Here is a 25,519-nt window from a genome sequence, read left to right on the forward strand (position 1 = left end):
AGAGTAATCGGGTCATCGGGATCGTATATTACGTCATTCTAAGCGGAATGAATTCGGAAGCCGCAACTACTAGGGGATTTGGGTGGTGCGGAGCAGAATCGAAAAAACGTTTTGAAGCGAATTTGAACCATTGGGCAATGGTTTGTGTATTTAAACTGTACACCTCTGCCTACCCCATCGGGGTTACAGACGTGGTGCAATGTTGTGCCATAAAATATATAGTATCAGGCGCCGGCCTCATCCTCTCTTGGTCTTACTTTAGTCTTACGCGGTCCTTAAGGTGTAAAGGGGAGACCACGCGTACTGCGTCTCCCTCGCACTTACGCGATAGGCGGTAAGAATGAGACTTTTGTCAGTGTCCAGGGTGTGCTTGAAGTGTCTACTGATCCAAGATGATGCAAGCACTTGTATTGGGTAAGTGCTACGCTCTGCTGCGTTTAGACGCCCTAAATACCGTGCGTGCGTGTTTAGACGTCTCGCTTCACTTGCCACCTCGCTACTGCGTACTTGTAGGGCGCTAAACTGGGCTAGAGTGCAAGTTTTGGTTCAAATTTTGCGTGTTATTCAGTGGCGTGGAACTGTGGACGAGGACCCCTTCTTTACTGGAAGGCCTTTACTGGCTTAGCCACTCAGCAGTGGGACACGATAGGCAAACAAAATCAGTGGTGAGGTGTTGTCAAATTATTTGCTTCTTGCTTGTAATAGAACCTTTGGTTTTGGTTTCATACAAGACCATTACCCGGCCCCAGGGGGGAAAGAGTCGCCTTCTCTACCCTCCAATGGGGCAATTCCTGTTCGGCGCGTTCTTGCCGCGGAGGTGGGCGCCTCTTACTTCAGTAGGCCAGTGAGATAGTGGCTGAGTTCGTATAGGGACCCAGACCTATGGAGTAGACCCAGACTCAACGGTTGCAGAGGCGGAGATGGGAGCCTTACGGCAATGCAGAACGGAAGGGACAAGTCACAGGAACTGTAACCTGACAGAGCAGTAACTGTCAATACTATTCAGAGACGGAGGACAGGAGTCCTAGTACGGCTTTGAAATAGACGACTCTGGGCGCCATCTCACTCGCGTCAGACAGAGTACTGCGGGGTGGAAGGCAAGAGGGAAACCACTGCCCTATTTTTCCCTAAAAAGTAGCATGGCGAGCGTGGCTCTTAAATTAGTGATGAGTGATGTAATAGGGTAAAGCCGGGGTAGATGGCCATAGTTTTTTTGAAGCCTAATAAAAATTAAACTACAATATGCATTATGATAATCAGTACTTTTAATTAAACTCTGAACATTTAACTTATGGAAGTGACATATAATATTGATATTTTTTAAAGAGTTCAACCTTAAAACTAACTTTAAAAAAAAACAGCTCTGGCCATCTCTCCCGGATACTAAGGGTGAGATGGCCATAGTAGGACGGGTAAGATGGCCAGTACTAAATCTCACTTTTTTATTTTTAACACAGCTTTACTTTGTGCCATCTGACTTTTTTTTGCATCGACCGCATTTAGAGCACACGGTATCAAATTCTGTGCAATTCACATTGAAAACAAATGGCACATTGAATCCAATCTTCGATTAGCTGTGTTTGTTAATATTTTTTTCCACAGCCTACACAATTGTTTTCTTCTTTCATATCGCTCTTTTCATCTGTATCATTTAAAACTATCTCTTCTTCTTCGTCATCGCTGCTTTTAGATATTTTCCTAGTCGATTTTCTTTTAAGAGGTAATTTATTTTTTGGTTTGTCAGTCATTTTATTGCTATCATCAGTCTTTTCTACTTTCTTAGTCTTGATCCTTCCTTCCTTTAATTGTATTTTTTATTACTTTCTTGTTCCTTCTCAATCTTTTTTTTTTTGTTCCTTGAGCAGTCGAGCCTCTTCTTTAGACTTTCTTACATGAATATGATTCTCAGAAGTGAGACCTTTGCCAACTTGCTTCGCTCGTTTGCGTACCTCTTCTAACCATTCAGGAATCGGAGAAAGATTTTTTAAAATTTGTGTTGGCGAAATAAATTAAAAAAAATAACGATCACAAAAAAATATTAAAATTTATCCCCTACAATCATATGGCCATCTGTCACTGACAAACCAAGGCCATCTCTCCTAATCATCCGGGAGAGATGGCCATACCATCCAAGTGAAAAAAAAACGCAAAACCATGCCGTAGTTTTGAGCTTATTATGTAGCACGGTTCATTATCTGGTAAAAATACTAAAAAAAACATGTTATTTTTGAAAACTAATATGACCACAACTTCGTACGTAAACTCATAAAAAAGAATTAGCATTAGTCAAATCAAAACATTAGGTTTTTAATAACATTTTCATTTTTTTTCGCGGAACTTTTGGCGTACGTTTGTTCTTACGCACCTCGGCAAGCAACCTGAGTACGTGGTTATGCCATCTAGCGATTCTTTGTACAATTTTTAGGCACTGGCCAACTCTCCCGTACGGCCGTCTATCCCGGAATTACCCTAGAACATTTAGAATAGAGTAGAGACCCTTCCGGTTGGTTGAGGGGAGGCCTGTGCCCAGCAGCGGGATGTATATAGGATGTTTATGTTTTTTTTTGTTTTGGTTTTCCCCGAAGGGTAAGGCAAAAGGAACTATGCCCATACAGCCATGTCTTACGTATTTTATTTCTTCATGATTAATAAAATGATGAAAGGTGATGATGATGAAATCTAAGCCCCCACCCTCGGAGTAGACTCCTACTCCGAACCCCAAACGAATTAACTCAAAAGTCCGCATAAACTTTCGAGTTATGAAGCGGCTTCTTGGCACGAAGCGAAAATAGGCAGATAAGTACACTTTGTTTATTGAATACTCCGACATAAATAACACTCGCGAATGTCTTCCGACTAACTTAATGCGATCATTAACCACAAAACACCACTTCGTATTAATTATTTAGATTATTCAATGAAGAAAACAACTGTCCCGTTCCCGTTTCCCGCCAAAAAGCCTGGATGTTTATGATATGTATTAAACTTCACACTTATAAACTACACTGTCTATGGTTGACTAGAGCTTGAATCGATACCGTAGTCTCGCTCGCTAATGGTAAATCAATATGAATCGTATTATTTATTCAGACAATTACAATGAAAACCAATGTACTTATTTGTTCTATACTTGTACAATTAATATTAATGTGATATACTAGCCGACGCCGCGTGCTTTAGTGGAGTTGGGTCGTCTACGGTCACGAGTACTAATATTTGATACCATATCACATTAACTTTTTTGACAAATTAAACCGTAAGTCTCATTAAATGTCAAATATTATAGTGCGACAGGGTTCTCAATTGGGTACATCATTATTATTTATGACTGTACTAGGTTTAAGATAAATTATGAAAGTCCGATTACTAAATAAAGACAGGTCTAAAACTAACGAAAAACGTTTTCTTTCTTTTTTATTTATGATTTATAATCAAGAAAAACGTATTAATAAGTCCGACATTTTATCACGTTTTCAATGACGTCACAGTGTGCTTTTTCATACAAATTCCATATGAGGTTCGTGTTTTGACGTTTAGTAAAAAGTAACTGATTTGACTAGTTGGAAACTACTAGGGGTCTGCTTTCCGAATGTTTTCCTTCCACTTCACTCTGTTGGACAAATCGTCTGTGGAAACGTTGCAGGAACAAAGATTTTTTTCACGCGTTGTCCGTAGGTACTAACTCCAAAAAACCTGACCAATGTCTAAAATAATCTGTATCTGAGCCTTAAAGCTTGAGCATTTAAAGACATCTTTATATTTCTGATTCAAACAGACTGCACTCAACGAAAACTCAATAAACACAGAATACTCCAGTGAATAGTAGCCTCTAGCTCGCCCAATACCTTCCTTTATACAGTCGAAAAATAAACTTTGCCCTGAGACGAAATTGTCGCAAAAAAGTTCAAAGCCAAAAAATAAATAAGTTTTAAGCCGCGAGGGCAAAGCCGAATACTAATCGTCCCCTTGAACAGTTCCAAGCGTAACGCCGCTGGGGCTACGAGAACAGCGGATGGTGAAGCGACAGCGGGGCGGAAACGAAGGCGATAATAAAACATGCTAATCTTTGTACTTAAGTTCAACATTAGTGCATATTATGGAGGACTTATTCGGCCATTTGCAACAAGTCTACAATAAGCTATGCAATGTGTACAGCCATGAGCAATATAATGTACCCACTGTAGGGCTCTGTCGCACTAACATATTTGACATTTAGTGAGACTTACAGTTCAATTTGTCAAAAAAGTTAATTTGACATGGTACCATAGTGTATACATATTAATGCTCGTGACCGTTCTGACAGTTATCTGCTGGTGTCTTGTAAATCTGCTCCAATATTACATTATATTTACATTTTTTCTTCTCATTTGGTGTCAGGATCACTTTATTGCATTCATCTCTAATTTAAGAGCCATGCTCTTGTCGGTGTTCTCCATTCAGCAGCAGGTGTAGTATTCTCCATGCTACTTTTTTAGGGAAAAATAGGGCAGTGGTTTCCCTGTTGCCTTCCGCTCCGCAGTAGTCTATCTGACGCGAGTGGGCGCCTAGAGAAGTATCTTTCAAAGCCGTACTAGGACTCCTCCGCCTCTGAATAGTACTGACAGTTACTGCTGCTTCCTGTCAGGTTCCAGGTTACAGTCCCTGTGACTTGACTTGTTTATTGCATTAAATGTAATAAATATAATAAGCGGTGGACAATGTAGTTAAGTATGATTGATTAGGTTATATAAATTAATAGCAACCCGCCCCGGCTTCACTCGGGTGCAGTGCAAAAAATTAAATTATTTACGACATCACATTAAAAACCTCAAAAATAACAGTATTTCTCCACTATATAATAGATGTTATTATACATATAAACTTTCCTCTTGAATCACACTATCTATTTAAAAAACGCATCAAAATCCGTTTCGAAGTTTTAAAGATTTAAGCGTAAGTACATCCCTATGTACGGACATATATAGGGACAGAAAAAGGGACTTTGTTTTATACAATGTAGTGAAGCTTGTTTAGCCCGCAAAATCATCTGGCCATGCACTTAATATCACATGCGGCAAATTTACGATAAGTCACGTCAAAAAAATAAACCTGCAAAATCGCTCACGCCTCTTTGCTCTCTGTGGTCATGGCCTCAGTCTAATAACTACGCATTTTCCAAAGTTCCAACCTTTTCGAAGTGCTAACATATTTTTATGATCGTGACTTTAGGTCTTTGAAACGGAAATGTTTCCAAGGATTTTTGTGCTGTGAGGTTAGTCTTTAGTTCCTATCACTATTTGAGTCATCTTAACCATTTTAAGATTTAGTTATCGTAATACATAAGATCACGCCTTTTCCCCGTCTCTCTCTCTCTCTCTCTCTCTCTCTCTCTTCTATGGTGTGGGTTGTGAGGTGGAGTACCAACCTCATCAGGCCTGGTGTCAGGGTTACCATTGAGCCGCCAAAGGCCCCTGACATGGCTCATGTAACGACTAAGTAACACATACCTACTAATGGGGATGATTCAGCTCATTATTCTCAGTTAATATCAAGTGGAATTTTCCATCTTAGAAGTGTAGAATTGAGAATCTTTTAAAATAAGAAAACATGAATTTTGCGACGGAAAATTCTACTTGATATTAACTCTGAACCATGGTCTGAATCATCCCCCTCAGTGTACATTACGACGTTACTAGCACCCTGTATGCTTACCTATGTAGTTTCTCAACTAATTCTCTCTGATCTCCGATTTTGACTTTCTGTTTTGTTCTCAAAACAGGGCGTTACGTAATAAAATTCGAGTAAATTACGCCGCAAATTCGTAATAGTAAACTCACCTACAATCAGCTAAACTATTGGGTGAAATGACCATTAATAATCTGAAAAGCTGGCAACTCAACTGGGCGAGTTTACAGTGGGTGAGTTACCACCTAAGCCAAGATCGATACTAACTTCCTTGCACGTGTCGGTACCTGGTTTCTACGAGCATACTCACAAGACCAAGACGATAAGGGTACGCTACATTGTACGTATTAAGGGCACACACACGAGCCACGAAACAAAAAATTTAAGATAACATTGCAACTGACCAACTGGTGTGTCCTCTAACATGATAGACTTATGTTATGGGCGATTTGCTGATCCCTTATCACCATAAGGTTTATCATATCCAGCTTACGACATCGTATCAACAGTGGCTGAAAGTTGTCTTTGATTACTTGTGGCTCTGCCCACCCCATTAGGGATTACGGGCGTGAGTTTATGTATGTATGTATGCAACTCGCCACTGCCACGTCTTATAAAGGGAGATACAATAAAAGCTCTACGGCCACGGTCAGAATCAGAATCAGAATCATTTATTCAACGTAATTATCATGGATAAACTTGTTGAAGGTCAATGTAACATTTTTGAATTTACGTCATTTCGCAAGGTGTTATGGCTGAGGAGAAGAAATGACAAGAAACTGCAACAGCAACACATCTTTTAAATCAATGAGGGTACATTACAAGTTATTTAATAACTAGAGGAACACATTCAATACCAGACATTTTTATCATTTAGGTAATCATTAATGTTATAATAGGCTTTTTTACATAAAGTAAGCTTCACGTGAGCTTTAAATTTGTTCTCTGACAAATTTAAAATATTATCTGGTATTTTATTGTAAAAACGTATACATAACCCCAAAAAAGATGAGGTCGACCAGTGGTTGAGTGTTGGGCTCACGATCCGGAGGTTCCGGGTTCGAATCCCGGTGGGGACGAGTCACAAAAATCACAACAACAGTTTGGTTAGGACATAACAGGCTGATCACCTGATTGTCCGAAAGTAAATGATGCTTTGGTCCCGGTTACTACTTCTGATGTAAGTAAGTAGTCGTTACATGAGCCATGTCAGGGGCCTTTGGCGGCTCTATAATAATCCTGACACCAGGGTCGATGAGGTTGGTACTCCACGTCACAACCCACATGATAAAAGGTAAGAGATCTTCTGATAAATAAACACTAGAGAACAGTTTAATATCGGCGCCCGAAGGACATAATGTACCGACGACGTGACGACCTGGTTACCCTAGCCACAGAGCCCTGATACCGACCTCGCCGGCGTGGTCGACTATTTCCTTATTTCCTTTCGACACCGCCCTAAGGCTCGGGCCTAACTGAGCACCTTAAGGCCTGTTGTCTTAAATTTTAAAACGGGACTAAAGCCCTCAGCGCATCCCATTTGTCCGGTCAAGTAGTTGATTTGCGGCAAATCTACAATACCTAAGTCACGGCAAAAAAAGCAGGTACTTACTTGTATTTTGCACCATTGTTACCGGTGGCTTCTTGAACAGGAAGATCAGAATTCCCCACGATATAGTGAGTTTACACATTTACAAAATCATTAAAATAAAAGAGAAATATCAGTCAACCGAATGAATAGAATAGAATAGTGGCAATCAACACATCACTACACTTCATATCAAAATAACAGCATCCTCCTTTAATCATCGAATTGAATAAACCAATGACTTATTTCACACTAACCCAATTTACACAGTCCATAACCTTAAAAGACCTATTAACCTTTTCACCACCCGAAAACACAGCAATAATTCGTTTATAATACTTAACACACCAAGTCACTGACTAACTGTATGAAACTGAATGAAAACCTTTGCCAAACAAACACAATAACAACTTAAATACTTACAAACAAAAATAACCCTTAAAGGAGTTTTCGGTTTGTTTCCATCTGAACCGATTTCCTTTTACCCACAAGGTTTGTTATCCACTGTATGGGAGTTCGACGTGTTTTGGTTTATACAAAGTATAAATATTTTAAATAAGTGAGGTAGCTTCATAGGTTTCGGTATGCGGTTTGTATGTGTGTGGGTTCTACAGTGACGCATACTACGGCAAATGGTATACTCTTGACTCATTCTGATGCTTGGCAGCCCTCGTTGACTAGAGTACGCGCCACGAAGTCCCGCGGATTTTGATAGAGCTAAGTCTTCTTCTTATCATGTGGGTTGTGAGGTGGAATACCAGCCTCATCAACCCTGGTGTCAGGGTTATGAATGAACCGCCAAAGGCCGCTGACATGGCTCGTGTAACGATTACTCACTTACATCAGTAAATAGTAATCGGGACCAAAGGTTTAACGTGACTTCCGAAGCATGGATCATCTTAGTTTCTAAAACTAGGGATCACTAAGTGATTTTTGTGATATGTCCCCACCGGGATTCGAACCCGGGGCCTCCGGATCGTGAGTCCAACGCTCAACCATTGGACCACGGAGGCCGTTAATGTAAAGTGAGGTTTATTAAAACAAAATATACACAAAAAGTGTACATAATTAGAACAAAAAGTATAACTTGAGGTTATTCGCGCAATCCCGTCAATCTGGAATGGATCTCGTTATATTATTATTATGCTTCGGGATTGATCTCGAAAAATTAGACGAAATCCCGCGAGATCGGGATTGCATTTTCTTGTGAAAACCTCGTGAGGTGACGGTAGATAACTTTCACACACACACAAACGTCGTTTGGTAGAGTTCTTAGAAGATAGTTTCCTGTCATACTGGTTGTATACGTTGTAAGTTAGGGGTGGGGAATGGAATTTCCGTTTCAGGCATGAGTCATGCGACTGAAACGCTGCGGCACCAATTCTAGTGTTTACCATGTAACTGGTAAATTATGTCTGACATGCACTGTATGTGTGTATGTAAAACTTCCGGGCCACTTGGAAATGTGATTAGTGACTCAAAAATTCAAAATCTAATTCGTTTATTCGACGGTGGAAGATGGTGTTAAGATGGCGTGACGGTGTGGAAGGTCCGAGACAGCGTGCATGATTTCGAAACTGCCAGAACCTCAGAGCTGGATGAGAAAAGAGACGAGCTCAAGGCCAGACTACCCAGAGCTTACCATTATTATTATGTCAACAACATCTTGACATGCGCAATCTGCCTGCGCGCCTTCAAGAATAAATTGGGCTATACTGGTCACGTCAGAGCCCATGAACGCCGATTTTGATCTGGAAATGCAAAGTCGCCGAAGCCGAAATCGGCTAGGAATAATAATAAAATAATAAGTGGAACTGATTCGAATCCTGGCTAAGCCTCTAAACCATTTAATACGACTTTATGAGTATCATAAATATCATAATTGTTATCGTATGGTTTCCAGGATTTGCGCCCGGTTAACAGCAATAGGCTCGTCCCCATGGAAGTTCAACGTAGCTGGTGAGGAGTTGGTAGAACGCTCGACTCTCAACGTGAGGTCGCAGGTTCCAATCCCAGCATGGCCTAAACCAATGATTTCCGAATTTGTATTCGAATTCATGTTTGAATCATAAATTATTATCACGTGCTCAGCGGTGAAGGAAAACATAGTGAGAAATGTATTGCGGAAGTACCTATGTGATCTAACCTACATTGGGCTGGTTTTCCCTTCGCGGGTTGGAAGGTCAGACAGGCAGTCGCTTCTATAAACAACCGGACCTGTCAAACCTTCAGTTTAGGTAAGCGGACCTCGTGAAAAACGGGATAACGCTAGGGAGATGATGATTGCTTTCTTGGATGAAAAAAAAACTACATTGGAAAATCATTCCAAAAAAAATACTTTCAAATGGGTACTTACAAAACTCTTGGGTAATCTAGACACATCCCCAGAATGCCAATTCTAAAGTCGTGACCTGAACGACTTTGCTATTACGCAATATGACCTCAAATAATGTTCCACATCTAACGAGATCCGATCAAACTGTTTTTTTCTTAAAAGAATGGCCTCGGAATAAACACATGCATTGTTTTAAAGCAATAGAAATTCCTGAGATATTATATCACGCGTGAGATTAATTGGTTTCAGCACTAATTAGGGCATATAATACTTATGTGTGGGAATTATTCTGAGATAAGTAAGTACTTATAAGAAAAGGTATATGTGTGATAATTAATACCCTAAAAATGGTGGGAGTCACTTTAGTCCTATTGTGGTTCGAAAGTCCAGTTTTCACTAACTGAGCTGGCTCGAGCCATTATAGACGTCGATACGGCTCACCGCCTATCACCTTGGTCTTAGTCCTGGGTTCGAATCTCGATGGGGACATATCACAAAAATCACTCTGTGATCCCTAGTTTTTTTAGGACATTACAGGCTGATCACCTGATTGTCCGAAAGTAACATGATCCGTGCTTCGGAAGGCATGTTAAGCCGTTGGTCCCGGTAACTACTTACTGACGTAAGTACGTAGTTGTTACATGAGTCATGTCAGGGGCCTTTGGCGGCTCAATAGTAACCCTGACACCAGGGTTGATGAGGTTGGTAATCCACCTCACAACCCACACGATAGAAGAAGACCTTGCTCTAAACAAAAAGCTCGGTGTGGGTATTTAGTTCATCTTGCGATGGATGTACGTCTGACTACCCCAATTGGGATGTAGTCGTCAGCTTATGTACATATGTTTTCAAATAAACCTGCAAAAGCTAGTCAACAATAACTTCACTTTAAAATCACCCATAAACCAATTCAATTTCTATCTCCAATTCTCCGCTGTAAGTAAATACACTTTTCAACCTCCGCAGTTCAACGGAGGTTACGTCGAAACGTCAATATTTTAACGTTTTCCACGACATAATAACCCTTTATCCTAGAGCTAACATTTGTTCAGCTCTACAATACATTGTTTCAATTCTCTAACATAGTAGACTTTGGAGAGCAAACATCTACTAGCCTTTATTGGACCTGAGATTAATGAGGCAATCTTCTCTCTTGAAGCTTTATTAGTAAGAGAAAATTACGTGTTCAACTGTTTATGGCATATCGTAAGTACAGACGTTGGATATTATAAGGATTATTAGACGTAAGGCTATACAGGTTGTGAGAAGCTGCAGTAGTTTAAGGCGGATGAGACGTTCGTTATGTAAAAAATTACAAATCAAAATGTAGTAAGTTACCTACTGAATAAAGATATGTTTGAATTTGAACATGTTCTTTATGATCTTCTCTTTTGTGGGTTATAAGACCAATGACCGACGTCATCAACCCTGGTGTCATTATTGGGCCGCCAAATGCCCCTGACATCTCATTTAACGACTGATTACTTACTTAAGTAAACAGGAGCCGGGGTCTGACTTATTTAAATATAAGTATAGGCAGACACATCCTAATTTTATTTTAACTTATATCTGTCATTTTCGTATCCGTAGAAAAAGAGACTGATGATTGCCAACACTGTTAATTCTAAAATGAATAAAATAGGCATCTCGCAGATTGACGTGTGCGGTCAACTTAATTCTGTCGGATTATCGACCAATATAAAATTTTGGAAGCATTTTTTAAATTTCTGCTCAAAATTGACGTGTGTTCCATAAATTTTACGCCTGTCGATTATCCGTCCCTTACTTTTTCAGCCGATAAGAAAATGACAAGTATAACTTAAAATAAAATTAGATGGTGACAAAGTATTATGCGACATTATTATTAGTAATTTATTATATTTTTTTGTTTATTGTGAATATTTTATTAGAATTTAACATGTAGAAAACCATTTATTATTCAGATTAGATTATTATTGTATAAAATATCAAGCATGACTCCTTTGCAACGCCGGTCACGAGTACTAATATGTATACACTTTGAAACCATGTCACATTATTTTTTTGACAAATTAAACCGTAAATCTCATTAAATGTTAAAAATGATAGTGCGACAGGGTTCTAAAGTGGGTACATGATATTGCTCATGACTGTACTTACATTAGTAAGTAATAACTGGGACCAAAGGCTTAACGTGACTTCCGAAATACGGATCATCTTACGTTTGGATAATGAGATGATCAGCCTGTAATGTCCTAACCAAACTGGGGATCACAAAGTGATTTTTGTAATATGTCCCAATCGGAACCCGGGACTTCCGAATCGTGAGCACAATGCTCCACCACTGGACCAAGGAGGCGTTATAGTGAAATCCACTTAAGAGTCTGTCTGAAAAATTACATTAGGATGTGATTTTTGTTAACAAATCCTCCGAATTTTATGTAAAATGTACATGTAGAATAGAATAGAATAACTTGATTCCCTAAACAGTGAATCAAACAGTACGCAAAATAAATAAAATAAAAATAAATGGAGTGTAAGGGAATCAGCAGCATTATTAACATAGCTTCTTCTTCTCTCCTCTTCTTCTTCTTCGTACTATCTATGGACTCGTTTCTTTGATAATAAAATATTTTTATTTACTTATTATGAAACGATTGATGAACGTGTAAGAAGAGAAGTGTATCAGGGTCGAAGCAACTGGAATTTCATAGGCTCTGCGTCTACCCTAAAGGTAGTATAGACTGCATCAAAGCTGCCTCGGTAGCTCAGTGCGTCATTACATCGGCCAGCGCACGGCGCGCGGCGCCGAGATGTCTGCCGATAGCGATCGCGTGCTTCGGTGGAGTATTTTGGGTAAAATACCAAGGTGGGACTGCCAGACAGTCGGTTACTTTGTTATAATAGTTTGTGGGGAATTGGTGAGCCGAAGATGATTTTTTGAGATCAATATTTTTGAAGATAGTCTTCTGTTTTAAGTCACAGATATCGCATGCTCAACGAGGCCGTTATCTGTATATGGCCTATTATTGTACTAATAGTATATTGTGCTATTAAGTACTAAAATTATTGTGCTTCTTTCATCCGAAATTAAGTACGTAGATATTATAGATACTATCAAAAAATATCCTAAAATATCGACACATTGCTTGAATGACATGATTGTCTGAAGAGTATAGAAGTTTTCGTTTTAGCACCCTCTATTGGGTTGGCAGATTAGGTACTTAATAACATAAAAATAATAAGTCACATTGCTAACAACTATGGAATTCTATTTATGACAAAAAATATTTGAATTAACACTCACTTATATTTAAACCAAATCAGCACTTAATTAAATTGAATATAGAATGGCGTGACTGAATGAACAAAGGTTACAATTCTTGATTTAGAATTCTCATTTCAAAAAATAGGGCTGCTTTTTTCATGCATGCAGCCAAGTTAGATTATTCAAAGTTTTGCAAAATATCGTTACTTTTATCATCTCGCAACAGGAAACACTCCAGGACTTCGAAACCGACCCCGCCAGAAGCGTGGTCGACGATTTCGATTAGTTATTTCAAATAGAATGTGTTAGGGCATCACTAATTTAAGAGCCACGCTCTTGTCGGTGTAGCATTCTCCATGCTACTTTTTTAGGGAAAATAGGGCAGTGGTTTCCCTCCTGCCTTACGCCCCGCAGTACTCTGTCTGACGCGAGTGGGATGGCGTCCAGAGTCGTCTATTTCAAAGCCGTACTAGGACTCCTGTTCTCCGTCTGTGAATAGTACTGACAGTTACTGCCGCCCTCTGTCAGGTTCCAGGTTACAGTCCCTGTGACTTAGATTGGGTTGGGATGTAAGGTAAGTAATCTGTTAGGTACTGATCAATAAATGTACTTACATATATATTTTTTTCACGTTATAATTCAATTTTAAGTTAAGTATACTAAGTTGTAGTGCCCTTACAGAGTTCCTGTTTGTATACGTACTTTACTCTACTTTTAAGACTCTATAATAACATCAGGAATGCAATAAATATCTTATCTGACACTTTGTGATCCCTAGTTTGGTTAGGACATTACAGGCTGATCACCTGATTGTCCAAAAAGTAAGATGATCCGTGCTTCGGTAGGCACATTAAGCCGTTGGTCCCGGTAACTACTTACTGATGCAAGTAAGTAATCGTTACATGAGCCGTGTCAGGGGCCTTTGGCGGCTCAATAATAACACCCTGACACCAGGGTTGATGAGGTTGGCGATTCACAACCCACACGATAGAAGACCGAGGATCACCCAACTTGGTCTAACAAAGCTCAGTGTCCGTGAATTGCTGGTACTTAGTTCTTCATACGATGGCTTTTCCGTTGAACACCCTAGTTTATGTTTTTTTGTTTTATCGACAGACGGCCGAAACGCGAATGCGCCACCTTTGCTTGCGTGAGTTCCGATACTATCTCAATCAAACTACATTATCAAATGAGAACAGAGGGGTTAAAAGGGCCACATCGAAGCAATTCATCTAAAAAAAAGCAATATTGCAATTTAACATTTGCGCATATAAAAGTAAGTGCGCAATGCACAATAAAAAAAAAGCAAAAGTAAAAGCAAAATTGCTTTTTTAGATGAATTGCTTCCATGTGGCCCTTTTAACTCCCCAGCATTTCAAAAGAATTTTATTTATATTATCATTTTTATCTCCAAATTTACAGCCTCCGTGGACTAGTAGTTAGAGCGTTAGGCTCACGATCTTGAGGTCCGGGTTCGATTCCCGATGGGGACATTGTCGAAATCACTTTGTGAGACTGTCCTTTGTTTGGTAAGGACTTTACAGGCTTGAATCACCTGATTGTCTAAAGAATAAGTTGATTCCGTGCTTCGGAGGGCACGTTAAGCCGTTGGTCCCGTCTATTAGCCGTAAAAACACCTCCACCAACCCGCAGTGGAGCAGCGTGGTGGAGTATGCTCCATGCCCCCCCGGTTGTTTAAGGGGAGGCCTGTGCCCAGCAGTGGGACGTATATAGGCTATTTATGTTAAGTTTATGTTATCTCCAAATTTTACAGCTAGGCTCTTGTCGGCAGAGCTTTTTCCAGATTTCTTTTTCAAGTTCTTTGACCTCCTTGTCTTGTCTTCCTTTTTCTTTAACATTATTAATATATTTTTTATTTTTTTGTAGGTCAACCCCTCGGTTCTCGATTCCCATGTCATGCTAGCTCATCGAACAATATATTAGGTTTCAGCCGTGGCTGGTTACCACCCTCCGGAAAAAGCATTGCCAAGCAACGAAACTCGTATTCCGTCAGAAGTATCTGAAGAAGTTGCTATTCTTAACTTAATTTTATAAACCTTAACTTAATTATGTCTATCCACTGACCTATGAAACTGGAGTCATCATCAATGCGGTGGTCGTGAAGCGCATGCATGACGAGAGCGGCGAGCAGCGCGGGGCGCGCGGCGGGGAGGGGGGGCGCCAGCCCGCGCAGAGACACCGGCGCGGCAGCCCAGATGGCGCCGCACAGCATCACCCAACCACCATCACGCTCTCACTCGCTCCTGTGGGCAGATACGTGGGTTAGAGAAGGACAGACTGTTGCGCTTGATTAACAGAGCGAAAGAGAGCAAACGCCGGCGCTACAGATCGCCACCCGACTAGCACCACGCTCTCACTCGCTCCTGTGGATAGGTACGTGGGTTAGAGAGAGACAAACTTCAGCGGATGATAAACAGAGAGATTCAGAACAAACACCATATCACCCGACTACTATGACTCAACTCGCTCGCTTTTGCCGGAAGACAGGCGTGTCAGAAAAGGACAGATAGAGGCTATCAGCAATGAGATAGACAGAGATGGAGAACAGATACCGGCACGGTAGCCCAAGTGACGTCGTACTGCATCACTCACCACTGCTAAGATTCGCTCATGCGCCGTCAAAATGATACGTTCGCTTTGTACAAGGACTATTTTGTTTGTCCACAATTTTCGCAACACACCCAAGGCTCATGATTCAATCCAATCACGCTCCAAAAGAACTCTAGTAAGACAAATAACGGGTGGAATCCACCTTGGATCATCATCATCTTCCTAGCATTATCCCGTTTTTCACAGGGTCCGCTTACCTAACCTGAAGATTTGACAGGTCCGGTTTATTACAGAAGCGACTGCCTGTCTGACCCTCCAACCCGTGAAGGAAACACCAGTCAAATACAGGTTAGGTTAGGTCACATACCTCCGAAAATGTCTTTATTTAGTAATTAGAATTTCATAATAATTTATCTTGAATCTAGTACACGACCCAATTGGGTAGTTTCCTAGGTCAAAGATAAATTATGAAATTCTGATCACTAAATAAAGACAGATCGAAAGGTGACAAAAAATGGTTTCCATTTTCCATTTACTTATTTATTAATTTTAATAAAGAAAAATGTAATAATAAATGCGACATTTTATCACGTTTTTCTATGACGTCACATATTGCTTTTTCATACAAAGTCCATAGTAATTTCGTGCTTTGACGTTTATTAAAAAGTAACTGATTTGACTAGTTGGATACTACCCTATTCCCTTCTGTTAAGTTAGTAATTTATATGCCTACCTATTATGTCTCATCCCAGATCCTGTCAAAGATAGAAGATGATTGATTGAACTCCTGATGGAGTATCCGAGACATCCGCATCTTTGAAAGGACGGAAGTATTATTTGAGAAAGGGTCTGACTCAAAATTTTAGTCAATTGATTAAATTTGAGGGTAGCGCCACATTTAAGCTTAAGCTACATAGACGAGGAGCTCGGTGGCGCAGCGGTAAACGAGCTCAGTCTGCGATTGTTGAAGTTAAGCAACTTTAGCAAAGGCCGGTCATAGGATGGGTGACCACAAAAAAAAAGTTTTCATCTCGAGCTCCTCCGTGCTTCGGAAGGCACGTTAAGCCGTCGGTCCCGGCTGCATTAGCAGTCGTTAATAACCACCAATCCGCACAGGGCCCGCGTGATGGTTTAAGGCCCGATCTCCCTATCCATCCATAGGGAAGGCCCGTGCCTCAGCAGTGGGGACGTTAATGGGCTGATGATGATGACATAGAATATACAGGGTGTTAGTGACATCGTACCGAATACTGAGAGGGATGATGCAGACCATGATTCTGAGATAATATCAAGTGGAATTTTCCAACGCAATTTTTTTTTTATTATTAAAAATTCTATACTTTTACGTTAGAAAACTCCACTTGATATTAACTCAGAATAATGGTCTGAATAATAATTATCCCCCTTACTTTTCGTAACGTTGTCACTTACACTCCGTACAAGGACATAAGTAGAGGTAGCCATACAAGTAGGTAGGTAGGTATGGGTGTTAGCACAGAATAAATAATAGGTGTTAGTGACAATGATTCAGAGTTGATATCAAGTGGAATTTCCTGTCGGAAAATTCATAAAACATTTATAGTTTACTGTCTATTTATTTGTACCTACTCTATTGTTTAAGTAGTTTTTATAACGTGTTTTGATTTTTATTTGTTACTTAGGTGTCCCTTTAACGTTACTTTTACTTTCTTCCAAAAATCAAATCAACTCGAATCAAATCAAATATCAATAAAGTACACACATACCTAAAACATAGCACACCTTTCAGTTTACACATACAGCGTTGATTTAACCTAAAGCCAATGTCAAAGTGTAAATTATTATGAAATTCTAATTACTAAATAAAGACAGATCGAAAGGTGACAAAAATGTTTTCTTTTTTCTATTTACTTATTTATGAATTTTAATAAAGAAAAATGTAATAATAAATGCGACATTTTATCACGTTTTTCTATGACTTCACACATGTTACTTTTTCATATACATAAGTAAATTCCATAGTAATTTCGTGCTTTGACGTTTAGTAAAAAGTAACTGATTTGACTAGTTGGATACTACCCTATTCCCTTCTGTTAAGTTAGTAATTTATATGCCTACCTATTATGTCTCATCCCAGATCCTGTCAAAGATAGAAGATGATTGATTGAACTCCTGATGGAGTATCCGAGACATCCGCATCTTTGAAAGGACGGAAGTATTATTTGAGAAAGGGTCTGACTCAAAATTTTAGTCAATTAATTAAATTTGAGGGTAGCGCCACATTTAAGCTTAAGCTACATAGACGAGGAGCTCGGTGGCGCAGCGGTAAACGAGCTCAGTCTGCGATTGTTGAAGTTAAGCAACTTTAGCAAAGGCCGGTCATAGGATGGGTGACCACAAAAAAAAAGTTTTCATCTCGAGCTCCTCCGTGCTTCGGAAGGCACGTTAAGCCGTCGGTCCCGGCTGCATTAGCAGTCGTTAATAACCACCAATCCGCACAGGGCCCGCGTGATGGTTTAAGGCCCGATCTCCCTATCCATCCATAGGGAAGGCCCGTGCCTCAGCAGTGGGGACGTTAATGGGCTGATGATGATGACATAGAATATACAGGGTGTTAGTGACATCGTACCGAATACTGAGAGGGATGATGCAGACCATGATTCTGAGATAATATCAAGTGGAATTTTCCAACGCAATTTTTTTTTTATTATTAAAAATTCTATACTTTTACGTTAGAAAACTCCACTTGATATTAACTCAGAATAATGGTCTGAATTATCCCCCTTACTTTTTGTAACGTTGTCACTTACACTCCGTACAAGGACATAAGTAGAGGTAGCCATACAAGTAGGTAGGTAGGTATGGGTGTTAGCACAGAATAAATAGTAGGTGTTAGTGACAATGATTCAGAGTTGATATCAAGTGGAATTTCCTGTCGGAAAATTCATAAAACATTTATAGTTTACTGTCTATTTATTTGTACCTACTCTATTGTTTAAGTAGTTTTTATAACGTGTTTTGATTTTTATTTGTTACTTAGGTGTCCCTTTAACGTTACTTTTACTTTCTTCCAAAAATCAAATCAACTCGAATCAAATCAAATATCAATAAAGTACACACATACCTAAAACATAGCACACCTTTCAGTTTACACATACAGCGTTGATTTAACCTAAAGCCAATGTCGTTAATGTGTTAGCCATATGAACCAAACCTTTGTGACTCATTCGATCAATAACATAACAAGCTCACGAATATGTCCTAATAGTGTAGTCAGAGACACATGACCATACATGACCCATGTCAGGGGCCGTTGACGGTTCAATAATAACCCTGCCAATAGAATTGAAGAAGTTGGTAATCAAGAAGAAGTAAGTATACATTTTTAAAGAACGTCTAGAAAACGTTTTTTCTCGCAGCTTCTTTTCCTTGGCTATACAGGTTGTGAGAAGCTGCAGTAGTTTTAGGCGGATGAGACGTTTGTTATGTAAAAAATGACGTTTTAAAGTGTACCTACTGAATAGATATTTTTGAATTTGAATTTGAATCCACCTCACAAGCCACACGATAGAAAAAGGACTATTAATAGTTACCACTGTGGTACTCTTGAGAACAGAACTCTTAATACACACAAGAACTTTATGTTATCTTCATTGTAACACCACAGTTACATTGTTGTACTAATAACATAAATGAATCCGCACACCAAAACAATAAATGCGATGCACCACAGGATTGACACCCCAGCCCCTAAAGGGCATATACCTTTACACACGTTGCACATGAATTCTACAAAAATTAAAATATTAAAAGTGTGCTTGAGTCATTTTTGAAGGTAACAGTTATACTGACAAGTACTGACAGAATATTGGGGACAACGTCAAAAGGACTAATGATTATTAAGAAGATGGATTGGTGATGAGGTTTTAATAAGTACTTTTGTAAGGTGCCGGTTACGCTTTTTTATACCTTACCTCTTCTTCTTCTTTGCGAGTCGATGGCGATCGAAGCTAAATTTTATGCCTGTCAATTACCCGTCCCTTTCTTTTTCAACGGATAAGAAAATGACAGGTACAACTTTTAAGTAAATCCATGCCATCTAATGCCATCTAATTTTATTAAAATAAAATTAGATGGCCATCTAATGCATAATTAGATGGCATGCGTCTGCAGGAATTAGCACCATTACTGACACTACCCAATGAGAGACTTTCCAGATTGTACGGTCTCGAACCGCACAGAGTTTACCTACGTCACGCACAACCTATTTTCAGGCTGCGTGACTATTTCACTTACTTAGTAATAATCTTTAGTGTAATAACTAATCTCAACGTAAGCGATAATCTACCTTAATTCTATCTTGTAAACTAAATAACTGAATAATTATCGTCTTATATTGCATTCGCATCTTTCATTAACTTACTAAGTATATTAAGAGAAGTGGGTGTTCAGACTTAAACTAAGAACGGGCTCCTACACAGATTCTTCTTCTATTCCTTTTATCCCCTGTTGGGAAGTAGAACTCGAATAACAGATATCCACTTCTCGCGATGTCTTTAAAACTGTAAGTTGTCTTTTAAGTAAGTACCTTATGACTTATATCTCTTTTTGCCTCCATTAGACATCACCTCCATAAGGCCGCCCTTTCTATTTACTATAAAGTTGTTCAAATCTATGCACGCTCCTTTTAATGTAGAACTAAATAATTGTTGAATTCGTTTCCTACTTTAACATAGGATAATAATCATATTAAGTACTAAATGAAATAAAATAACATTCGAATGGTTTAAAATACGAGAAAAGAGGTATTGTTCAATTAACAAATGAGTTTGTTAAGCAACAGCAACACGGACCTCCGTTGTTATGATATAAGATGTATATTATGTTACACTCTTAAATAAAAACATGCTAACATTAAATCAAAACTCCGACACAGAACACGGAACAAGGGAATATACAATTACCCGGAATCGCCAGTAATAGGACATCACCATTTAAATAAAGTACACCCGAGGGGATCAATAAAACGACCCGTAACGGTTAACATACTTCATCAATCATAGAGTTTACTCCATTGTTTTGAGTAGACAACTCGGCGGCAGAAACCGGCCGTTTTGTGAAGTCATCGCGAAGCTTTGCTCTTAGTGCCACAAGGGTCTGTCTTCGGACCGTTCCTTTATACTAACTATAAATTCCAGTGGTTCGAGTAATGAAGTTTTCAAACGTTTAATTTTGGTAAAGAAGTGACATTATAGCAAAAAGAAATATACACAGATGTATGGTAATGTTCTACTTCCACCAGCAAATTGCTTTTGAGCTGTATTGGGAGCGAATAAAAAAGTTGGAACTCGTACATTTTTTTTTGTTGTAGATTACAATTTTATTTTGTAATTTTTCGTGTAAGTACTTACTGCATATGATTTTTGAATGAACGCTTGCCTCTCACTTCGAGGTCGCAGGTTTGAATCCAACACAGGCCTAAACCAATGATTGTGGAATTTGTTTTCGAATTCATGTTTGGATCATAAATGATTATCACGTGCTCAGTGAAGGAAAACAATCCCGAGAAATGCATTTTCGAAGGTAAATGACCTAACCTGTATTGGACTGATTTCCCTTCGCAGGTTGGAAGGTCAGACAGGCAGTCGCTTCTTGAAAAAACCGGACCTGTCAAATCTTCAGGTTAGGTAAACGGACCCTGTGAAAAACGGGACAATGCTAGAAAGATCATGATATGATTGCCGTTCTATATGTAGAATTATTCCTTATTCTATGTCGTAGGTCTAACAGAAATCTCGGTGCGGTGTGGGTAGTTAGTACATCTTGCGATGGATATGATCGTGAACTTATGTGTAATGTAAATGTAGCAATCAACCTCTGTAAAAGGTGCAAGTAAACAAAACACAAACGAACAAGGACCTCATAAAGCAGCGAGTGGTTGCGGTCAATGCGGTCGACCGCCTGTCACGGAGAAGGATAGTACGGTCGCTCGACGGCATAGTAACGTGGGATTTAACTTTGTGTTGAGAACATTGAGTGTAATGAGAATGGGTCCAAAAATATATAACAAATTAAATTCAAATTCAAATGTATTTATTGCATTGCTACAGGTCAAGAAGGTCTTAAACAATATTATATACATCCACTGCAGCATACCAGTCTAGGTGTACAATTTTTAATTCTGATATATTTAAATTTCAATTTCAAATTACCGTTAGATATTAGACAATGTAATCAATTAATGACATTTAAATTTAAGCTGACTAGTTATTTAATTGAAAAAACATAGACAGACAACACATAGATAGACATTTTGTTCCGTTGACGAATATATTGATTATATTGTGTAACTTTATTTGAATGCTATTGTAATTTATTTCTTCATTTTATTTGTTATTTTAATCTATTATGTTTTAAATTCGCATTCCGAAAGGTGCGACATAGTGCGACATAAATTATATTGTAACAACCCTTTAACCTATGTTGAATGGAAAAGAATTTGAATTGAGAATTACTATTGTTATGTTGGTAGTCGATTGGATTAGTCATCTACGAATATCGTAAACCAGAACAATATAAACTTCATTGGCATCATTCAAGCACCATTAAATAAAAATCATCTCGAAACTGATAACAGGATTCGAATGTCTGATTAAAAAAAGTTATATTAAAATGAAATGTCAACGATAACATATGAAATTGAAAAGCTTAACAAAATGCATAAAGTACGGTTGACCAATCATCCGAATCCCTTTGCAAATATACTGTTGGATACCAGCAACAGGGTGAACATGCTCAAGAGAATGAAATAACAAAAATATTAGAATAAATGTGTAGTCCATCAGTGCCGAAGTGTGAGGATATATATATTTATTATTGTGTCAGGGGCCTTTGGCTGCTCAATTATAACCCAGACACCAGGGTTGATGAGGCTGGTATTCCACCTCACAACCCACACGATAAGAAGAAGATTGTGAAAAGAGAATATTAAATCGAAAATTTTATAATATATTCTAGATAGATAGCGCTGGCGTCGGCTTAATGGCATACAGAGATCGAAAGAATTTAGCAGGAACAGGAAGACCCGGTTATGAAAAGGTTAACACGGTCGTCCCGGCTTGACAAGAACTGCGAATTGGAGTTCTCAATTTTTCTCTCTGTGAGTTTCTCTAAGCACGGGTAAATGCGAAAAATAAACAAAAGTCATTTATATATACATACATACATACATACATACATAAACTCACGCCCGTAATCCCTAATGGGGTGGGCAGAGCCACAAGTAATCAAAGACAACTTGCAGCCACTGTTGATACGAAGTCCAAAGATGGATATGATGAACCTTATGGTGATAAGGGATCAGCCTATCGCCCATAACATTAGTCCATCATGTTAGAGGACACAATCCCTCTGTCGGTTTTTACGACATGCCCGGGAAGAGAAGCAGCTGAACGTGTTCTATGTTTTTTATATGTTCCCAGAACAGCATAGAAGCATATTATTTATATATATGCTTATGCAAAATACCTTCCGACTCGAGAGAGAATCGATACTAAAGTTGATTTCATGACTGAATTGTATTCCCAAACGTCCAACCCACAATACCACCAGCCCCACGTGAACATACTTTACGAAAGTACTTTAGGGCCTTTACAGACGGCGACTTTATGCAGCGATATTGTTGCTTTAAAGCATCGATGCAAACGCAATACGTCAACATTTAAACACTCGAGCGCTCGCGATTCTAACAGTAGCGATACAACCGCGTGGCAATAGCGATACAATATCGCGATTCTAGTAGCGCATGGGTGTGTAGCGCACGCCTCTATCTCTGTGTCCATTGATTTATTATTATGTTACTGTAACGCTGCGTCTGCATCGCTACTAGCGCGCGTCTGTATTGATGCAAACGCGATACAGCGTCGATACTGCATCGCGACAATTGATAAAAATGTTTGTTAATAGCTGGTGTAGCGGTGCAATCGCATTTGTCCGGCCAAGTAATTAATATGAGGCAAATCTACACTGGCCCCGATTTCTGTAGACACCTCTCAATTTTATTTTAAGTTATACCTGTCATTTTCTTATCCACCGAAAAGAAAAGGCACGGATGATTGACAACTGTTAATTTTAAAATTAATAAGAGAATGAATGAATAACCCGGGCGAATAAAATAGATATCTCGCTGATATACAACCCGTTAGACGTGTGCTGTCATCTTAATTCTGTCGGGTTATTGGCCAATGTAAAGTTTTGGGGGGATGTTCGAAATTTCTGACTAAAATTGATGTGTGTTAATTTTTTGCCTGTCGGTTGCCCGTCCCTTTCTTTTTCGGCGGATAAGAAAATGACAGGTATAACTTAAAATAGAATTAAGTAGGTGGTGTGTCCTGGAATCAGTATCAATAATACTGAAGATATGTCAAAAAAAAATTGCTGCAAAACGCGCGTTTGCATCGCTGCCAAAAGTAAGTGTGTAAAGGCTTTACAAAAGCGAATTTTAGTGGAGAAATTGACCATAAATTTGGCGGGTCTTGTCGGCTCGCGCCGCAAATTTACATAATGAACGGTCATCAATAATCATTTAGTTGTATTAAAATTTATTGGCTACCGAGTTTGAAGACTCAGGTGAGAGAGTTTTGAAGTTAGACAGTTTTCTATTGAGTTTGTGATTGATTTGGTAATGTTTTGGGAATAGGTTGTGGTGTGTTTGAAATTCTTACGGACGATTTATATTTAAAGGTAATTTGAGGGGGGCTGGCTGGTGGTGATAATCAGTACTATTCAGAGGCGGAGGACAAGAGTCGTACGGTTTTGAAGTAGACTATTCTGGGCGCCATCACTCGCGTCAGACAGAGTACTGCGGGGCGGAAGGCAAGAGGGAAACCACACTGCCCTATTTTTCCTTAAAAAAGTAGCATGGAGAGTGCTACACCGACAAGATTGTGGCTCTTAAATTAGTGATGATGTAGACATCAAACATTTTTTTTGCAAATTCATACATAAATACACGCCCATACGGATTACTCACCAATGGAATAGGTGAACTCAGAATTCGGACGATACGATATCCCAAGATGGATATGATGGAGATTGAAGGTAATCACCCCATCGCTTATATTATTATAATGGGCCATCATGTTAAAAGGACACAATGCCTTTTATACGTATATTACGTCATTATTGGGAACAAAGACAACTTGCAGCCATTGTTGATACGATGTCGTAAGCTGGATATGAACCTTATGGTGATAAGGGATCAGCCTATCGCCCATAACATTAGTCCATCATGTTAGAGGACACAATCCCTCTGTCGGATTCAGTAGCTGCAAGTTGTCTTTGATTACTTGAGGCTCTGCCCACCCCATTAGGGATTACGGGCGTGAGTTTATGTTATGTTGTTATTTATGTTATTGGGAACAAGAGAAACCGTAGGTACGTAAAAACTATCATCGTAATATAGCATCACGCCACTACCCTGAAAGGGTAGTCAGAGGTAAATGTACTATTAAGTGTACCTACAACCATTCCTCGCCAGCTGTTTAAGTGATTTCAATTATCTACGATCCAAACATGATTCAAACTCATAAAGTCGAATTCAGTAGTTTAGGCGTACCGGCCTCTGTGGTCCAGTGGTTGACCGTTGGATTCACGATCCGGAGACCCCGAGTTCGAATCCCAGTGGGAACATACCACAAAATCACTTTGTGATCCCTAGTTTTGTTAGGACATCACAGGCTGATCACTTGATTGTCCGAAAGTAAGATGATCCGTGCTTCGGAAGGCATGTTAAGTCGTTGGTCCCGGTTACCACTTACTGATGTAAGTGAGTAATCGTTACATGAGCCATGTCAGGGGACTTTGGCGGCTCAATAATAACCCTGACACCAGGGTTGATGAGGTTAGTAATGCACCTCACAACCAACACGATGAGAAGAAGAATGTTATAGCGTTATTATGGGAAATTGTCTTTTAAACCACAAAAATAATGAATAAGTAAATAACGAAAGCCGTCTTGAATTCAATTACAAACATTTCTATGGATCCAATTCCTCGACAAAGGAGAGTAAATGAGACTAAATACGGATAAATGGGCAAAAACCGCGTGGAGGCGGATTGAAAAGAAAATAAATTA

At 39.2% G+C, this 25,519-nt stretch overlaps 1 protein-coding gene across 3 annotated transcripts in view; it reads right to left on the reverse strand.

Annotated features, from left to right (window-relative positions):
• The window catches only part of LOC126375663 (protein Fe65 homolog), a 98,524-nt gene that overhangs the window by 68,861 nt on the left and 4,144 nt on the right, over positions 1–25,519 (reverse strand). For 2 of the 3 annotated variants that reach the window (XM_050022719.1, XM_050022717.1), the window contains exon 2: positions 14,920–15,098. In XM_050022719.1, coding sequence (XP_049878676.1) covers positions 14,920–15,067 — 148 coding nt within the window. In that variant the 5' untranslated portion in view covers positions 15,068–15,098. Of the gene's footprint in view, positions 1–7,276; positions 7,577–14,919; positions 15,099–25,519 lie in introns of those variants that run through there. The other variant, XM_050022720.1, reaches the window with a different exon arrangement.

This window comes from Pectinophora gossypiella, chromosome 19 (assembly GCF_024362695.1).
Source record: "Pectinophora gossypiella chromosome 19, ilPecGoss1.1, whole genome shotgun sequence".
Classification (NCBI taxonomy): Eukaryota; Metazoa; Arthropoda; class Insecta; order Lepidoptera; family Gelechiidae; genus Pectinophora; species Pectinophora gossypiella.